The 18,347-nt window shown below is 40.4% G+C and overlaps 1 protein-coding gene across 10 annotated transcripts in view; it reads right to left on the minus strand.

The window, feature by feature from the left end:
- Window positions 1–18,347, minus strand: part of LOC122550511 (protocadherin-9) — a 707,310-nt gene that overhangs the window by 624,899 nt on the left and 64,064 nt on the right. For 5 of the 10 annotated variants that reach the window (XM_043691349.2, XM_043691348.2, XM_087987939.1 and 2 more), the window contains exon 2: window positions 15,966–16,043. The exons of the other annotated variants lie outside the window; for them this stretch is intronic. In XM_043691349.2, the coding sequence (XP_043547284.1) occupies window positions 15,966–16,043 (78 nt within the window). The remainder of the gene's footprint in view (window positions 1–15,965; window positions 16,044–18,347) is intronic. 10 annotated transcript variants of the gene reach the window in all.

An 18,347-nucleotide genomic window follows, 5' to 3' on the forward strand; every position in this document is an offset into this window, starting at 1 on the left:
CAACTCAAACTTATAAAATATAAAACTTCAATGTAACAATAAGTTACAAGGCAGCTCACCAAAACATTAACAATCAAAATTTGGCAAGAAGGCACTTAAGGTATTATTAGGCCAACTCGTCAAAAGCTTGGTCGAAGATTAAGCTTCTAAAAGAATCCTAAAAAGGGACAGGCTAAAAGTTGGAGACATTTACTGAGGGACTTGTTGAGCCTAGGGCCTTTGTAAGCTGGAGAGATCTGCATGATAGAGATGTAGAAAGATTTGAAACTAATATCTGACAATTACTGCCCAACTCCAGCATCAATATATGATCATGAATTTATTTTACAGTTTATATTTTCCCCTTTTTTTTCAATTCTAAAACACTTATTCTTGGTATGTGAACATCAGTTCAGCCAGATTTATTGTCAAACATTTATTAAGAGTCAAACAAATTGCCATGGCTCTGGAGTCACATGTAAGCCAGACCAGCTAAGGATGGCAGATTTCTTTCCTTAATGGACATTAGTAAGCCAGGTGGATTTTTATGAAAATTGACAGTGGCTTTGTGGTCACCATTAGGCTTTTTAAAGAAATTCCAATGTCTTATTGAATTCATGCCATTGTGGGATTCAAGCCAACATATCCAGAACATTAATTTGTGCTCTGGATTACCCTCCCAATGACATCATCACGACTCTGTTGCTTTTCTTCCTCGTTATTCCTTTTGTAAATTTTCGGTGTTGATTCCCATTCAGAATCAACAATTCATGCTGTCCTCCGTTCATCATTACAAATGACAATCCTGACAAAAAGGTGAGTCAAGCAGCCCACGCTGTGCTATATCCTGTGCTGCTTCCCTGAATAACCGAAAGCAGAGACAAATATCTGAGAGGAGCATTCAGACCAGGATCTACAAGAAGAAGACTGCATGTGAAAGGGACAGGCTTACAGATTAAGCAGGAGTGATTTTTTTTTAAGGATAAAAGAACCATTTCTACAGGAAAGGGCACAGATACAGGTCTGAGGAAATAATAACAGATTGGAAAATCAGGCAGAAAACTATTTTACGAATGGATATAAAATTATTGTTTTATGAAGAAAGGAATAAATAGTACCTTTTTTTTAAGAATAGTACAGAATTTTAATGGAATCTGTTAGCATTGCATTTATTTTCTCTTTCCCTGAAAACACACTCAAACAATTCCAAGCAGTGAGGAGCCAAGACAAAATGGAGCGAAGGATCACAAAGTTGTGATCCCATGAAAGTTACATAGAGGATGTCACTAATCGTTATTGATATTGTTCATCTGATAGCAGGGTGTTTTCTGTTACCTTTTATCCCCTTTTATTAATACAAGTGTCTGTTAAGAGCTAACAAATGGCCCTTAGCAGGAGGTTAGTTCAGAGGCAGGCAGGAGTCCACTTTAGGCAATTGTCTAATCTTCAATTGGAGGCAGACCAGAGGAAGAGCTAACTAATACTTAGTTAGAGACTTGTCTACCTAATACTTCTCCTCCATTGCCACAGCGAACTAAACCGCAAATTGGAGAAATGACATCACATCTTCCGCCTGGTCAGCCTACAGCCTGGACGACTCAACATTGAGTTCTCCAATTTCAAATAAGTTCTCTTCCCATGCCCCAACTCCCTTCCCAGCCCCTTCCCGCCCTTTCCACCCCTCCCAACCATCGACCAGATTCATTCCTCCAATTGACCAACCAGGTCGTACCTTCTGCCTGTCTTCACCTATCCCCACTTCATCACCCTGCCCCCTCCAGCCCCTCTAACTGGAGCTCCCCCCTATATCCACCCCCAGTTACACCAAAAACATTGACGTCTCTGCTACTTGCTGCTGCCTGGCTTGCTGTGTTCTTCCAGCTTCCTGCCTGTCTACCTAATTAGTGGCAGGTACTCATGTGACTCAGCCAACATTGTCTATCTTATACGTTGCAGGCAAGGATGCCCTGAGGCATGGCACTTTGGGGAAACCAAGCTAAGGCTATGACAATGGATGAATGGGCACTGCATAACAATCAACAGACAGGAGTGTTCACTCCCAGTTGGGGAACACTTTAGTTGTACAGGACATTCAACCTTGGACCTTCGGGTGACCATCCTACAAGGCGGACTTTGGGACAGGCAGCAGCGAAACGTGGCCGAGCAGAGGCTGATAGCTAAGTTTGGTACCCATAGGGAGGGCCTCAACCGGGACCTTGGGTTCATGTCACATTACAGGTGACCACCATTGCACTATATACACACACAGACACTCCTACACACACACACTCGCACACACACACAGGCACTCCTATACACACACACATACACATGGACACACATATACACAGACACACACACAGACACTCACACACACCCTTGCAGACACACACACTCCCACACCCACATAGGCATCCTCTCAGAGACTTAGACCACTCCACGCTCATGCACACATATATACACTCTCTCACAGACACTCACAACCCCCCACCCCAGACACGCACACACAGACAGATAAAGACCGACCTGCACACATATATTTTATGGGGTGAATTTGTACTTGCAGAGTTACATTGTACTTTTGCTTAAAAACTGCATGAATCCATGGAAAACTCTGTTTTCTCACTTTTTAGATTAGAATCAATCTAAACATCATGGCATAGACAGAGAACACAGGGGGCTAACACCTTCAACATATTGTCTAGCTAACGCCCGTTTTACAGCTAACCTGAGAATGCAACTTTTAAAAAAAGGTTTTGTGATTTACACATGAAAGAAATGAAACTATCATGGTATTCGAACAGATGAAAGACTCAACAGACAACCAAGGTATTTTTCAATGTATAATTTCAGTTACATTACACTGTAAATTCTTGCTATAAATTCTGTACCTTAGAATTGTGTCCTCCACTATCACCTGATGAAGGAGCGGTGCTCCGAAAGTTAGTGTGCTTCCAATTAAACCTGTTGGACTATAACCTGGTGTTGTGTGATTTTTAACTTGTACACCCCAGTCCAACACCGGCATCTCGAAATCACATCTCCCTAATAGTTCGGCTGTGAGTACCCATTACTAAGGGCTAGTAAGTTAATCATTTTAAAACTCTACTAAGCAATGTATAGAGAACAGGTGATGAAGCTGTCAAGACAAGCAACTTCTACCTTGTTTATCACTTTAGTTTGAGCTCACTATTTAATTAATCTGATGCTGAAGGCCATTTTTAGTTGCTGAGCAGAAGTCTGCTGCCACAGAAATTAACATACCTATGCCATCTATACATACTCCCTTTAGGAACAGTCAACCACCCTAATTTACTACAGGTGGTATGTTTTTCCTCTATTTAGCTTATGCATGATATCTAAACTGTCGCTACTTAATAAACTCCATAAAATCTCTTCTGAATTCTCAACTGACGATGCCAGGTAACCTGTGACTCTAAAAGCTTTATATTTAATATAAAATGTGGAAGATTCATGACGATTTGTCTTTGAAGGATATTCCAATGGCAAGTTTGGTACAGTAATGCTTGTAAACATTCTTTTTATTTTCTGATATCTCCAACACAGGAGCAAGAAATTACTGCCTGTTTATTCAAAATAACTCGGTATCAGGGTAGGTCAGCTGAACAATATTTCACTGAATATAAGTAGCACACACATGGAAAAGCAATCATGACATCAAAAAGCCTGTTGTTGGCAGTATAGTGAATATCTTCGAAAGCTTCTTCGTTGTTTAATTTGGAAACAAATGATATTTAAATTATAACTAATTTTGAGTCAAATGTCAGATGAAATCCTAACAGTATTGAAAAAATATACACTTTTAGGACGCTCATCATAAAATCTTATACTAGCTCAGCCTCCACCTGATCCAACACCCTTGTCCCTTTCAGAAGCTCACCTTGTTCCACTCCCCTCCCACCTATTATTGAAATACCTCAGACATCATGCTCCACATCAGGTTTCTCACCAAGATATCCTTCCTCCTTTATTTCTTCTGTTTCTGGACTGAATCGCGGTGCAATATAAATGCAAGTTGTTGTTTAAGTACAACAGGCAGTTTTCCAGCCTCTGTTTACAGAAAATTGATATGCTTGTGCTGTATATGTTGTAAAATGTTGTATGATCTTGTAAAAAAAATTTATATATACATACATAAAAGTAAGTCTATTGCAATACATGGTTTATACACTATAAATTGGTAATTTATTTGAATACATCTAATATTTCATAAATCATGGAAATGGACTGAAATTCTTATAAAAACCTTGATAATGAATTATTGTCTTAAACTGAAGACTGGTTATGTGCGATGCTTCATGATATTTTTCAATACTTTGAAAGATCCTTTGTGACATTCCTTACAATCTTCTGTTCAGTTGAGCACAGTGGAGCCAACATAGCAAAGGGCAAAGGCCAATTAGCTTAACAGTTGCAGAAGGCCTGAAGGTACACAGTATCATCTGACTATTACAGTAGTATGAAGTGATTTTGTTTACCTTTGCTAATGGATTTGCATTTCTTCAACTTAAATGAAAATAAACAGTCTGTTGGAAAATGTTAAATAGACACAGTGATAATTGCAGACAAGCACCAAATCACACACAAATATTTACCAGGCCCAAACCAACTTCCAAACTTCATAGCAAGTGGTCCCTGGCTATTATAATACTTTATACCGTGAATTCAAGATTAGGTCAAGCATAAATAAAAATGAGTCAGAACACAAGCTTTGAGGTCAGACTTTTCAAATCCAAACCTGCTGGGATACATGAACCAACTTAAGGTTTTCAAAGTTCCAAGTCGAAGTTGAGTACAAACTGCTGGAATATAATATCACTGCCCAAGCTGCCTCCTTATCATGAGAAACATTGCAAGCAAGCCACTGTCTGGTTTTAGATTTCTGCTGTATTATTTGATAATATCAATTCCTGTAACTATATTATAGGAACTTATCAATCCCTAGCATGATTGCTTATTAGTTTTACAGTCCCCATCCTCATGTATATTTGCTGTAATGAGCATAATTAGTACAATATTCTTTATTTGCACATGTGACTTTTCAAGTTTCATCAAACCTTTTTCTAAAAGCATTATAAATCAGCTCCTGCACCAAACCAGCGAATTTGTTGCGTCACGCTGTGGCAGGATTTCCATAATATAGAAAGGGAGCAATATCAAAATATGAAACAGAAATTAAGACAGAAAAAATGCACAATGAAGCACTGTAATGTTCTCATATTCTGGGTTAAAATTGGATTACGCAATACCATTAGGAAGAAAGAAAGAACTTACATTATGTTATGTCTTCCTTTACCTCCGGATGTCCGAAAAGGCTTCACAGACAACGAATAACTTTTAGAGTAGTACTGTTGTAATGCATGAAATGTCGGAGCCAATTTCCACGCAGCAAGGTCTTACAAACAGCACTGTGATAAAAACCGCATAATCTGTTTGATGTTGGCTGATGCAATATTAGCCAAGACTCTTCTGTTTTTCAATGGAATATTGTTACGGAACATTTTACATCCCCATGAGAGGACAGATGGGGGCTCAGTTTAATGTCTCATCTGAAACTCAGCACTGTGTTAGCGCTGCAGCCGAGATTTTGTATTCAGGTCCCTGGAGTGGAAGCTGAAACTAGAATTGTCTGACTCAGAAATGAGAATATAAACAACTGAGCCATATCTGACACTTGTTAATGGACTTGAATGAAATGTTAAAACAGCTGAGCAAGGTTTTCATACAAATGTATTCATTGTTGTAGTGAAAGCCTATTGTTAATCCATATGCTGTCCCTTAAAGATAGCATTCAAAAGTGTTGAGTTAGTTTCTGTGTGCACTCTAAAGCCAGCTATCTCTCCTCCTCCACTGTCATGAAGTTATCAGAGTGCTTATCCAATATCCAGAAAAGAATGAGCAGAAATTCGCTCCAATCAAACACTGGGGGAAGACTGAAGCCATTATTTTTGGTTCTCAATCCAAAATTCATTCTCTGAACAGTGACTCCACCCCTCTCCCACGTGACAGCCTGAGACTACACCAGACTTGTAACTTTGGCTATCATATTTGATCCCATGAAGAACATGCGTCACATTGTGCCAATATAAGACCTACTTTTATCTCTGTCGCACTTCCTGACTGTCTCAGCTCATCTGCTGTTTTTGTTATCATTTACGCTTTGGTTAACTCGAGATTTAACTTGTTCAACACTTTCCTGGACAGTCTTCCACAATCTCTGTAAATTAACTCTGAAATTCTGATCCCCACATTTGTATTCACACAAAGTTGCTGATCTACTCTGCCTGCTAGTCAAATAATGCCTCGATTTGTAAAACTTTCATCCTTTTTTTTCAATTTCCTCTACGGTATCATATTTAATCATTTTCAGCCCCCTCCGCCCTACAAGATACGAGGTTCCTCTAATTTTGCTTCCATAAAATTCTCAAGTTTAATTGTTCCAATATTCATGGTAGTGCCTTCAGTTTCTTGGCTTTTAAGTTCTAAAATTCCTTCCCTCACCTTCTGCACTTCCGTGAGTAAAAACCTTCTTCTTTTAACTAAAGCTAACCTCAGCCACTATAAGAATTGAACCCTATATTTTTGGCATCACCCTGTTTCACAAACCAGCCATCCACTCAACAGAGCTAACTAGCCCCGAAGAGGTTGAGAAGGTGGGACCTTCATGGTAACCTTAACCTGTATCATAAAAGTCCCACCATCTTAAAATTAAAAATCACACAACACCAGGTTACAGTCCAACAGGGTTATTTGGAAGCACTAGCTTTCGGAGCGCCGCTCCTTCATCAGGTGGTTGTGATAAAGGAGTGGCACTCCAAAAGCTAGCATGCTTCCAAGTTAACTTGTTGGACTATAACCTGGTGTTGTGTGATTTTTAACTTTGTCCACCCCAGTCCAACACTGGCATCTCAAGACCATTTTAATGTTGACCCTTGCCTGAGGCATGATGATCCTCAGGTTAAACCACCACCACAGACAGCAGTCCTGTGGTCCTCTGTGACTATAGTGACTTTATCTTACCTTAATCAAAACTATGGGTCATTTGCCCTAATACCTCCTTATGTGGCACAATGTCAAAAGTTGATTTTTAATGTGTCTGTAAAGACCCTTGGGATATTTTATGATATTAAAGGCAAGACATAAATTATTATTATTGCTCCCTGGATGTTGCAGATCTCCCCCGTCCATCTCCCCCTCCCCCCCTCCTCCATCGCCAACCAGTTCAGTGATGTTATTACACACATCTGGAGTAGATGGAACTTGAACATAGGCCTCCTAGCTCAGACATACAGACAGTATCACTGCACGACAAGAGTTCCTAATGGATGTGTATGCTATCTTGTTTGTAGCAGTACTACCACTATCACAAGGATTGTTACGGCATTACTCTTCTGGAAATACCTGAGTACTATTTTTAATGTGAAGCTGCATCTGAATCCAGTGCTTGCAATTCAAATGGTTTCATTAAGTAAAGGAGGCAATTATTTTGAGATTTCACAGTTTTTATCCATAATTCATTTTTCTATTTTAAATATTTCCACTTATAATCTTTGCCATTGGGAATACTGAGCATAAGGCTGTTATTTTTACAGGATAATGCAAGCCTTTTGAATATTAGAATTGAGGGGGAAGAGTATTTAGGTCTTTTTGGTTAAGCAGAGTTTGTGTAAAGATACTTGAATCACTTTAAATTATTTATGTGACTGTACTTTGTTGATATTTAGTGGCGTACTTATAGCTCTCAAGTCTTGGTTACAAACGTTCCCGTGAAGCTCTGAAAATCTTCCCATTTGTTATCATTAAAAAATGAACACAATTTAAAGAAATGTAATGTGAAAAAATGAATTAAAAATACCCAAACATTCCAATATGACCACCTAGAAGGACAAAGGTCGCAAGCAAAAGGGAATACCAACAAATCCAAAGTTGGAAGAAATTACTGCAGATGCTGGAATTTGTACTGAAAGCATCAAATGCTGACTATCACAGTGGATCAGACAGCATCCATGAAGAGACAGCAAGCTAACATTTTAAGTCTAGATGAGGAGTTGTCTAGACTCGAAACGTTAGCTTGCTCTCTCTCTCTCCATGAACGCTGTCTGACTCGCTGTGATCTCCAGTATTTGTTGTTTCAATAAATCCAACTCAGACACCATTCTGACATTAGACATCTGTTGACTTTCCTTCATTGTTGTTGGATCAAAATTCTGAATTACGTATTAACACCCAAAGAAACCCTTCACCACTCAGATTGCAACAATCAATCAGACGGCTACTCAAAGTATCGATTCAATAATGATCCACATCAACTGTTGACTTCTGAAGCTGTCGCACAGAGCTACAGTATTGGACCATTGCAGACAGTGGCATACATGTCTTGAATTTTACATAATGTGAATGAGAGATGACTAATCGACTGGCATAATTTTGTGTTAATCTTGTTACTTTGTGCACCTTCTGGATGCATTACATACATTCCAATGTCACAGGATCTTCAGTTGGCTCTTTACTTTTTGGGTGAATCTACATATCTTTGCAGAGTCTCACAAAACTGTAAATTACTGCAAGCCTTTCAAACACAACTTGGACAGTTACAAAAAATAACCAGTTTAGATAGTGAGTCTAATGTTGTACAACATCTCATGCCACTTCTCAAGAATGTTACAGGCACAATTTGACACTGGGACACCAAAGTGGATGGTAATCAAAAGCTCGGTCAAGGAGCTAAGTTCTAATGAATGACTTAAAGAAGCAAGAGGTAGAGAGATGGTGAGGCAGCCTGATTTGCTGGCAACAACCCAAGACTAATTAAAGCAATGTCTGTTAAAGTAAATGAGACAAACAGAACCATCAACCACAGAGACGCTTTGTCCCTTTAAATGAACTGTGAAACCAGTTGCTCCATATACCTCTTTGATCTGCTGCTACTCCCTTTCATATTGTCAATTTGACAGTAATCCTAAAGTTGTGCTGAGCACAGCAAGTACCAGAATGGATCACACCAGTAAATCGTAGCACCATAATCACCAAATATATTATCTTGCTGACTGAACACTGCTAACTGTGGTCTCATTTATTACAATAATAAGACCATCTGCCATCCTCCGAGGACCAAGGACTTGAGAAATAGTGAGTGCAATCAATGAGGCTGTCCTCCTTTCTCCCAACCAAAAAGGTTAACTGAATTTGGATAAGCAGAGTGCCAAAGGACTAAACAGAAGCAGCTCTCCATTTATCCTCACAGATTTTGCTCCATCTATGATAATGCAATTAGATATCAAGTGTAATGACCCTAAAGCAGTTCATTTTACAGCCAGTACAAAGCAAATAACATCATACTGAAGTGGAAAGGTACATGGTGGGGGCAGTGGGGTGTGCTGATTGGTGTCCTTCATATAGCTCAGCTAGAGAAACACCAAGGACACTACAAAGCATTAAGTAGGGAGCAGAAAGTGAGTTAAGAAGGCTCCCAACTGTGATTCAATGACTTAATGCTTCTAACCTGCATGTGGAGTGCAGGGTGATAAAAAGCTCAGATCTGATTGAGATACCTCAACATACCATTAACAAACTGTCACACTGTACAAATTCACCCACAGAGAATGCCAGCTCCGCTTCTCTCAATGCAAAATTACAATCTCATTGTAAACAAGGCAAGTTCTTAAATCCTAAAGTCTCTCTCACTCACGAAGGCAGGATTTTGGCACATGGTCTTGGAATTGATAAAAATTCATTTTACAAGTAAATGATGCATAGTTCAAAATGAACCTTGCATCGACCCATGATAATGAGAACCACCCAATATGAACTGGTGGAAGAAAAGAAACAACTATATGAAGAGAAATTAAGGGAAAAGAGAAAAGGAAAGCAGAAAACAAGATAGTAAACAAAAAACAGGTAAAACAGAGAGGATCCATTTTTGTGTTTAGACTGCCCTTTCCAGTCCATGTAACAGGAACAATCTGCCACATAGTTATTGCTTTGGTATCAGATGTACAACTTCCAGTTGAATATTTTACGGCAAATATTGCCTATCCTGGAAAACATATACCAACATTCAGTGACGAGGGAGAGAAAAGAAGATTTTAAAAATCAGAACTTCATCCACTTTCTGAGGAGATTTCTTTTTGCCTTGTTTTGAGAAGACTTCCACTTGAAAATAAAAGCAGTATATGTCATCACAAAAAGAAAAAAGACAGCAGCACAAGTCACTGCTCTGTTCATGTTTCTTAACTGCTTCACTGCTCCCACATTGCTCTTGGGTCTGACTCTGCTCAAACCACACGGATCAGGAAGAAGAGTTGTTGCTTAGATAGTTAACAGCTACTGGGAAATGTTTTTGGGAGGCAGGCAGCAGTTAACCCGTGAAAATTAAAGAGAGAGATTTAGGGAGAACAAAGAATAGAGCTGCCATGAGGATGAAACTAATCAGTCAGATAATGGGATACATTTTTCCAGTGTATAAAACCGGAAGAATTGAATCCATGATTATTACTCTGAGGGTGCCGTGGGACCTGTGGCTGTGTCCATCAGTGTGGAAAACCGCTGAATGTCAGCAAGAGGAAGTTGGATCTACATTGTACAAAAAATCCCATTCAGTTCCCCCGGGGCCTATGCAACTGCAGTCCCGGTGCAGCGGTCAGCTGTCAAGTACCTGCATTTTTCTTTGCATCTTAAAAACAGTGTTAATCTCTTCTCATAAAGAATTGACTCTTTTTTAAAAAAAAACCTCAGGGGTACTCTATTATTTAATTCTACTGAATTTTTTATCAGGCCAATAAAAATGGAACATGAGCTACACCACTGATCGATGCATCAGATACTGTGCTGCCTATCACAAAGGTTAAAATTCTCATCTTAATGATTGAGGCAGTGACAACTTTGAGCCTCTTTATTACTGCATAGGCTCAAGTGTAGAATATAATTAGGAAAGGGGTTTGAAAGGATTGTTATGACTTGCTTACCTGACATTTACTTAATAAGCGCCATTGATGACATGCCATGTCTTTAAGCATGTTTCTCTTGTCAGCTTAAGTAATTTTTTTAAATTCAGTGACCTTATATAATTGTAAAAGTCACCACTGAATTGGCATTTGAAAATCTTGGTGCTTTCATCTCAAGGCAAATATGGAGAATTGCATGGGTTATTAGGAGACATGAAAAATGTGTTGCTGGAAAAGCGCAGCAGGTCAGGCAGCATCCAAGGAGCAGGAGAATCGACGTTTCAGGCATAAGCCCTTCTTCAGGAATGAGGAAGGTGTGCCAAGCAGGCTAAGATAAAAGGTAGGGAGGAGGGACTTGAGGGAGGGGCGTTGGGAATGCGATAGGTGGAAGGAGGTTAAGGTGAGGGTGATAGGCCGGAGAGTGGGTGGGGGCGGAGAGGTCGGGAAGAAGATTGCAGGTCAAGAAGGCGGTGCTGAGTCTGAGGGTTGGGACTGAGATAAGGTGGGGGGAGGGGAAATGAGGAAGCTGGAGAAATCTGCATTCATCCCTTGTGGTTGGAGGGTTCCTAGGCGGAAGATGAGGCGCTCTTCCTCCAGGCGTCGTGTTGCCATGGTCTGGCAATGGAGAAGGCCAAGGACCTGCATGTCCTTGGTGGAGTGGGAGGGGGAGTTAAAGTGTTCAGCCACAGGGCAGTTGGGTTGGTTGGTGTGGGTGTCCCAGAGGTGTTCTCTGAAACATTCCGCAAGTAGGCGGCCTTTCTCCCCAATATAGAGGAGGCCACATCGGATGCAGCGGATGCAGTAAATGATGTGTGTGGAGGTGCAGGTGAATTTGTGACGGATATGGAAGGATCCCTTAGGGCCTTGGAGGGAAGTGAGGGGGGGGGGGGGGGGGGGGAGTTTTGCATTTCTTGCAGTTGCAGGGGAAGGTGCCGGGAGTGGAGGTTGGGTTGGTGGGGGGTGTGGACCTGATGTGGGAGTTGTGGAGGGAGTGGTCTTTCCGGAGCCCTGACAGGGGAGAGGAGGGAAATATCTCCTTGGTGGTGGGGACTGTTTGGAGGTGGCGGAAATGACGAAGGAGAGATGGCTGTTATTAGGAGAGATGGCTGTTTAGATATGGAAATACATAATCAAACATAGAACATAGAAAAGTACAGCACAGAACAGGCCCTTTGGCCCACGATGTTATGCCGAGGATTATTCCTAATCTAAAATAAAATAACCTCACCTATGCGCCCTCATGTTCATGTCCAGCAGTCGCTTAAATGTCCCTAATGACTCTGCTTCCACCACCACCGCTGACAACACATTCCATGCATTCACAACTCTCTGCGTAAAGAACATACCTCTGACGTCTCCTCTATACCTTCCTCCTATTATCTTAAAATGATCACTCCTCATAGTCAATCTTGCCCTGTGGAAAAATCTCTGGCAATTGACTCTATCCATGCCTCTCATTACCTTGTATACCTCGATCAGGTCACCTCTCTTTCCTCCTTCTCTCCAGAAAGAAAAGTCCGAGCTTAGTCAACCTCTCTCCATAAGACAAGCCCTCCAGTCCAGGCAGCATCCTGGTAAACCTTCTTTGCAGCCTCTCCAAAGCCTCCGTATCTTTCCTATAATAGGGCGACCAGAACTGAGTCATACTGAACATCATCTGTTCCATTACTTGAAATATCCATAACGCTGGCAGTTAATGTAAGAAAACAATGGTATACCATTATTACTCTTGTCCCAGACTCATCTATGTCGAGAGTGTGGTACTGGAAAAGCACAGCTGGTCAGGCAGCATCCGAGGAGCAGGAGAATTGACGTTTTGGGCATAAGCCCTCCTCGGATGCTGCCTGACCAGCTGTGCTTTTCCAGCACCACACTCCCAACTCTTTTATCTCCAGCATCTGGAGTCCCCACTTCCTCTCAGACTCATCAATGACTATTTACTAATCTTTCACCTTTGTTCCATTTCTTTATCCAACTTCATTTTTCATGCTTTATTTTTCTGCATATCTTCCTGTAGTGCCAGGTTGCAGCCATTGGCAATATCAACACAACTGCCCTTGATGACAAACATTAAGCAAATAGTAAGTATATAAATATTCATATTGTAGGTATATTTCATTTGGTTCAGTTTCTCCTCTGAGTTAGAAAGTATATATTAAAGAAACGATGGGGCGGCACGGTGGCGCAGTGGTTAGCACTGCTGCCTCACAGCGCTAGAGACCCGGGTTCAATTCCCACCTCAGGCGACTCTCTGTGTGGAGTTTGCACATTCTCCCCGTGTTGCATTGGTTTCCTCCGGGTGCTCCAGTTTCCTCCCACAGACCAAAAAAATGTGCAGGTTAGATGAATTGGCCATGCTAACTTGCCCGTAGTGTTAGGTGAAGGCGTAAATGTAGGGGAATGGGTCTGGGTGGGTTACGCTTCGGCGGGTCGGTGTGGACTTGTTGGGCCGAAGGGACTGTTTCCACACTGTAAGTAATCTAATCTAATCTAAACTTGAGTATAAAATCTAGACTGCTGCACTGTCAGTGGTGACAGCTTTCAGATAGAACATTAAACCAAAGCTCTATCTCCCCTTTCAAATGAACATAAAAGGATAATAATGAACAATCTGAAAGAAGCATCTTGCTTTTTCAGTCAATATTTATTCTTGAACCACGAAAGTTTAAAAAACAAATCTGGTTGCTACTACATTGCAATTTGTGAGATCTTTCTGTGTGCAAATTGGTTGTTTTTTTTCAACCATGGCCACACTTCAATGGTACTTCACTTGTCTGTGCAGTGTTTTGGTATGTTCTGTGATCTTATGTTGTTAAAGAAATGTAACTTCTTTATTTACTGCACTAATTCATGTGGATCCAGGACACACTGAGATTTAATGTCCTTTAATTTAAAAACTTAAACTATACATTTGCATCTAAAGACACCACATTGCCAATATTTAATTAGTTGATTTAAAAAAATTTGATCTTCAGATTTGGAGGCACAAACAAAGCTGTCTTTTACTGTCCATCTCTGGATAATATGAGACAGGGAGCTTTCTCCTTGAACTACTGCAGTCCCCGAGGTTGATCATGCTTTCCCCATGGTAGTAGGTAAAGTCTATTGGTATCCTTGTGCAGTCTCAGTGATCTTGGGCTGAATTTATACATGCAGAGTTACATTGTACTTTGCTCAAAAACTGCATGAATCCATGTAAGACTCTGTTAACTCATTTTTTAGATTAGAATGAGTCTAAACATTATGCCATAGACAACAGAACACAGGGGGTTAACACCTAACATCTTATCTGGCCTGACACCAATTGTTAGAGTTGACCTGAGAATGTAACTTTTAAAAAGAGCTTTGTGATTTACAAATGAAAGAAGTGAAAATATCATGGTCATTCTAACAGACGAGAGACCTAACAAACAATCAAGTTATTTTTCAATGTATAATTTCTGTTACATCTCACTGTAAACATTTGCTATAAATTCTGTGTCTTACAATTGTGTACTCCACAACCACCTGATGAAGGAGCAGTGCTCTGAAAACTAGTGCTTCCAACTAAACCTATTGGACTATAACGTGGTGTTGTGTGATTTTTAACTTTATAAATGGAGGGAGAGATTAGTAAGGGACAACCTCCTAAATACAGATTAATTACTAACATGATTTTGTGAAGTGCTGCTTTTAAATTAACAAAGCTGTTAGGATAAAAACAGTTGAAACTTTTGACTGTCTCTCAAAAAAATTAAGAAGTGGAAAAGCAGCTTTCTAACAAGCAGCAAACACATTACAAATTTGTATGTCTCTACAGAGCTCATATTTCATTATAATGATGTACACTGTGATAAACTCTTGAATATGTTATTTCTCAGATTTGGACTCAAAGGAGTTCATGGGCAAAAGTGAAGAAAAAATGGTCAATTTTCTTGTGTTATGAGTACCAGGGCCTTGAATTTAGGAATGAGAAACTGTGAGGAATGGCCAGTCAAATGGAATTATCAGGTAGGCAACACCAACAGCATCATAAACCTTTCTTCTCTCTTTATGGGTTGACAGAGGGTGGAGAGTAGGCACTTTGCTCATCTCTGTATTAAAAATCCAAACACCTTTAAAAACGATTGCCTCACAGCAGTGTGGATGACTTTAACCCTCAGTGGAATAATGTTCTACACTCAAGAATTTGACCATCCAATTGACCAGGTACCTCCTATGTATCAGGAGAACCAGAAGAGGGTAGTGGACACTGCTGAGGCTACAAACAAGCTCACAAAAAGTAACACGAACATCCAGAGACTCAGAAGTCAGGCCTTTTTTGGTCAGGAAAGGTCAACGATCCTGACAGGTGAGATAGGAATGAGGACAAGAAAGCAGCATGTGGAGGCCAAATTTCTGAAGGACAGATAAGGGGTATGATCCTATGGGATGTTGGGATCTTTGCCATATGCACAGAAAAAATACCAAAAGAAGTACTCCCCCTTTCAACTCGTCCTTTCACTAACTTTGGTAGAAAAACTATCTTCCCACTCTGAAACACCTTCTACGGCCCAGTATTTTATGGCAGTGGATGTAGGGCCTTAGTGACAACTTAATAGCCTCAATAATGCTAAGGGCTGACAGGCTACTGGGTATCTCACCACCCCTCCTCCACGTGTGGGTTAAGTGTAGGCAAGAGATTGGCGGGCTCCCCACCCAACCTCCATCCTTCAGTAAAAACAAGCCTGATGGGGAGAGCTGTAAAACCTCGCTTTTTTTACATCATTGACCACAATGCATTTAAAGTTCCTCAATTATCAGGGGAGATAATAACTACACTCCAGTGCAGAATTGTAGGAATACTGCAGTCAGAGGTGCTATCTTTTAGGCAAGACATTAAACGAAGGCCATGGCTATCTTTTCGCTTGATGTAAAAGGTCCCATATATGATTCAAAGGACAGGGAATTTCTTCCTGTGCCCAGGTCAAAGTTCATCCCTCAATTAACATCAGTAAAACAGACCATATAGTCACTAACACATTGCTAGTTAGGGGAGCTTACTGTGCATCGATTGCTGCTGTTCTTCTTATATTGCAGTAGTGGCTGTATTTCGGGGATATCCTGATTTTGCACAAAGTACTACAAAAAGGAAAGAGGAAAAAGATTTTAAAAAGTCATGAGGGACTTTTTTTTTAAAACTGAGAGTGGTTCATGTGTGGAATGAACTTCCAGATGAAGGTGGTGGATGTGGGCACAATTACAACGTTTTAAATACATTTAGATAAGTACATGAGTAAGAAACGTTTGGAAGGATATGGGCTAAGCTCAGGCAGGTGGGACTAGTTTAGTTGGGGATTAAGTAGGCATGACTGGTAGGACCGAAGGGTCTGTTTCCATGCAGTATGACTCTATGACTCTAAAAACATATTTTTCTTTCTTTTCGCTATGTTTGTTTCCCTTTCCTACTTGGACAGTCTACTAAGAAAATGCACTCAATTAACATGTACAGTTTATTTTGAATCACGTTAATCCTTAAAACTATGCTGCATGTTGCCATTTGAATCCATTACTGAAGGTTTTGATTGTATCTGATGAGTTGCATTTCAAAGTAAATGATCTTTCCCTATGCAGATTGTTAATAACTGCTCTCTCCGTGTTCAAAATGTAGGCTCAAAAGGGCATTCCTGTCCTTTAAATGTTATCAGCTCAGCTCTGATATTCTGCCAGTTCCCAAGCAATGTGTTTGCAGTTTACATGTTATAATTGACTTGGTAGCAGATGACATCATTCCGATCATAATTCCTGAGTCGAGTCCACTGATAAACCAAGTGAAAAGCCCTTTAACCTCCTGCTTTATACAATGCTGATAACTGCACCAAACGTATAATAACCTGCCTTAGCCAGGGGAAGCGTGATGCATACATAACGTTTCAAACATTTGCACGCAAATTGCTAGCAATATGGAACACTGATGTATTACAATTGTCTATGTAATGAAACTATATTCATTTCCACATATCTTTTATTATATCTTTTAATTATCTACTAACTCAGTAGTTTCCAACGTAGCTGAGGACCTAATCCATATTGATTCACTGACTCTGTGATATGCAAGTCTTTGCACTGTTTTTGTGACCATGTTTACAAACTTGGGCTGTAGAAGAATTAAAATTAAATTAAAATAATAAGTGATGGGTCTTCTTTTTAAGTGCTGAAAATGTGTTGCTGGAAAAGCGCAGCAGGTCAGGCAGCATCCAGGGAACAGGAGAATCGACGTTTCGGGCACAAGCCCTTCTTCAGGAATGAAGAAGGGCTTGTGCCCGAAATGTCGATTCTCCTGTTCCCTGGATGCTGCCTGACCTGCTGCGCTTTTCCAGCAACACATTTTCAGCTCTGATCTCCAGCATCTGCAGACCTCACTTTCTCCTTCTTTTTAAGTCACTCAGAGGGTGTGGGTGTTACTGGTTGGACCAGCATTCATTGCCCATCTTAGTCGTTTTTGAAAAGATGGTGGTGAACTGTCTTCTTTAACCGCTGCAGTCCATTTGCTGTGGATAGACATTAAGGAGGGAGTTCCAAGATTTTGACCCAACACCACAGAAGGAATGGCAGTATATTTCCAAGTCAGAATGATGTGTGGCTTTAACAGGAACTTGTAGATAGTTTGCTGCCCTTGTCCTTCTGGATGGTAGTGGTCATGGGCTTGGAAGACACTGGCAAAGGAATCCTAGTGAATTTCTGCAGTGCATCTCATGGATGGCATATACTGCTGCTACTGAGCATTGGTGATGGTGGGAGTGAATGTTTGTGGATGTGGTTCCAAAGAAACGGACTGGTTTGTCCTGGATGGTGTCAAGCATCTTAAGTGTTGTTGAAGCTGCACTTTTCCAGACAAGTGTCGAGTATTCCATCATACTCCTGACTTATGGCAGACGATGGACAGGCTTTGGGGAGTCAGGAGGTGAGTTACTCTCTGCAGTTTTCTGAGAATACTTTTGTAACCATTGTATTTATATGACTAGTCAGGACTGGAACTTGCTTAATCCTTTAAAAGACTAATTTAGTTAGAAGAAAATGTTTTTATGAAAATTCTCTTTCCCTCAGAGATGCACATCATTTAAATCTGATAAAGCATTGGCATAATAACTCAGCTCCCATACAGCTATAAATCAAGCCATGTTGCATTCCTAATGCTGTGATTGAAGTATTTTAACTGCTGATTACAGCTCGTGTTTGCACTCCACAGTCAAGCTCCAGTTGAGTTAATTCATAAACAGACAAACAGTAGCCAGTCTTGCAGGCCTAGTAGGTGGTTTAGAACTGACAGTGACAAGTAGATTGGTTCCTGAGACAAGAAAAGATACAAGACAATTCTGTAAGCAGCTGTTACTGCACCACAGGTACAGTCCAGAAAGCAGTTTGCCAGCAAGCCTTTCATATGTT

This window comes from Chiloscyllium plagiosum, unplaced genomic scaffold (assembly GCF_037043375.1).
Source record: "Chiloscyllium plagiosum isolate Xiang-an unplaced genomic scaffold, Cpla_swu_hap1 HiC_scaffold_6, whole genome shotgun sequence".
Taxonomy (NCBI): Eukaryota; Metazoa; Chordata; class Chondrichthyes; order Orectolobiformes; family Hemiscylliidae; genus Chiloscyllium; species Chiloscyllium plagiosum.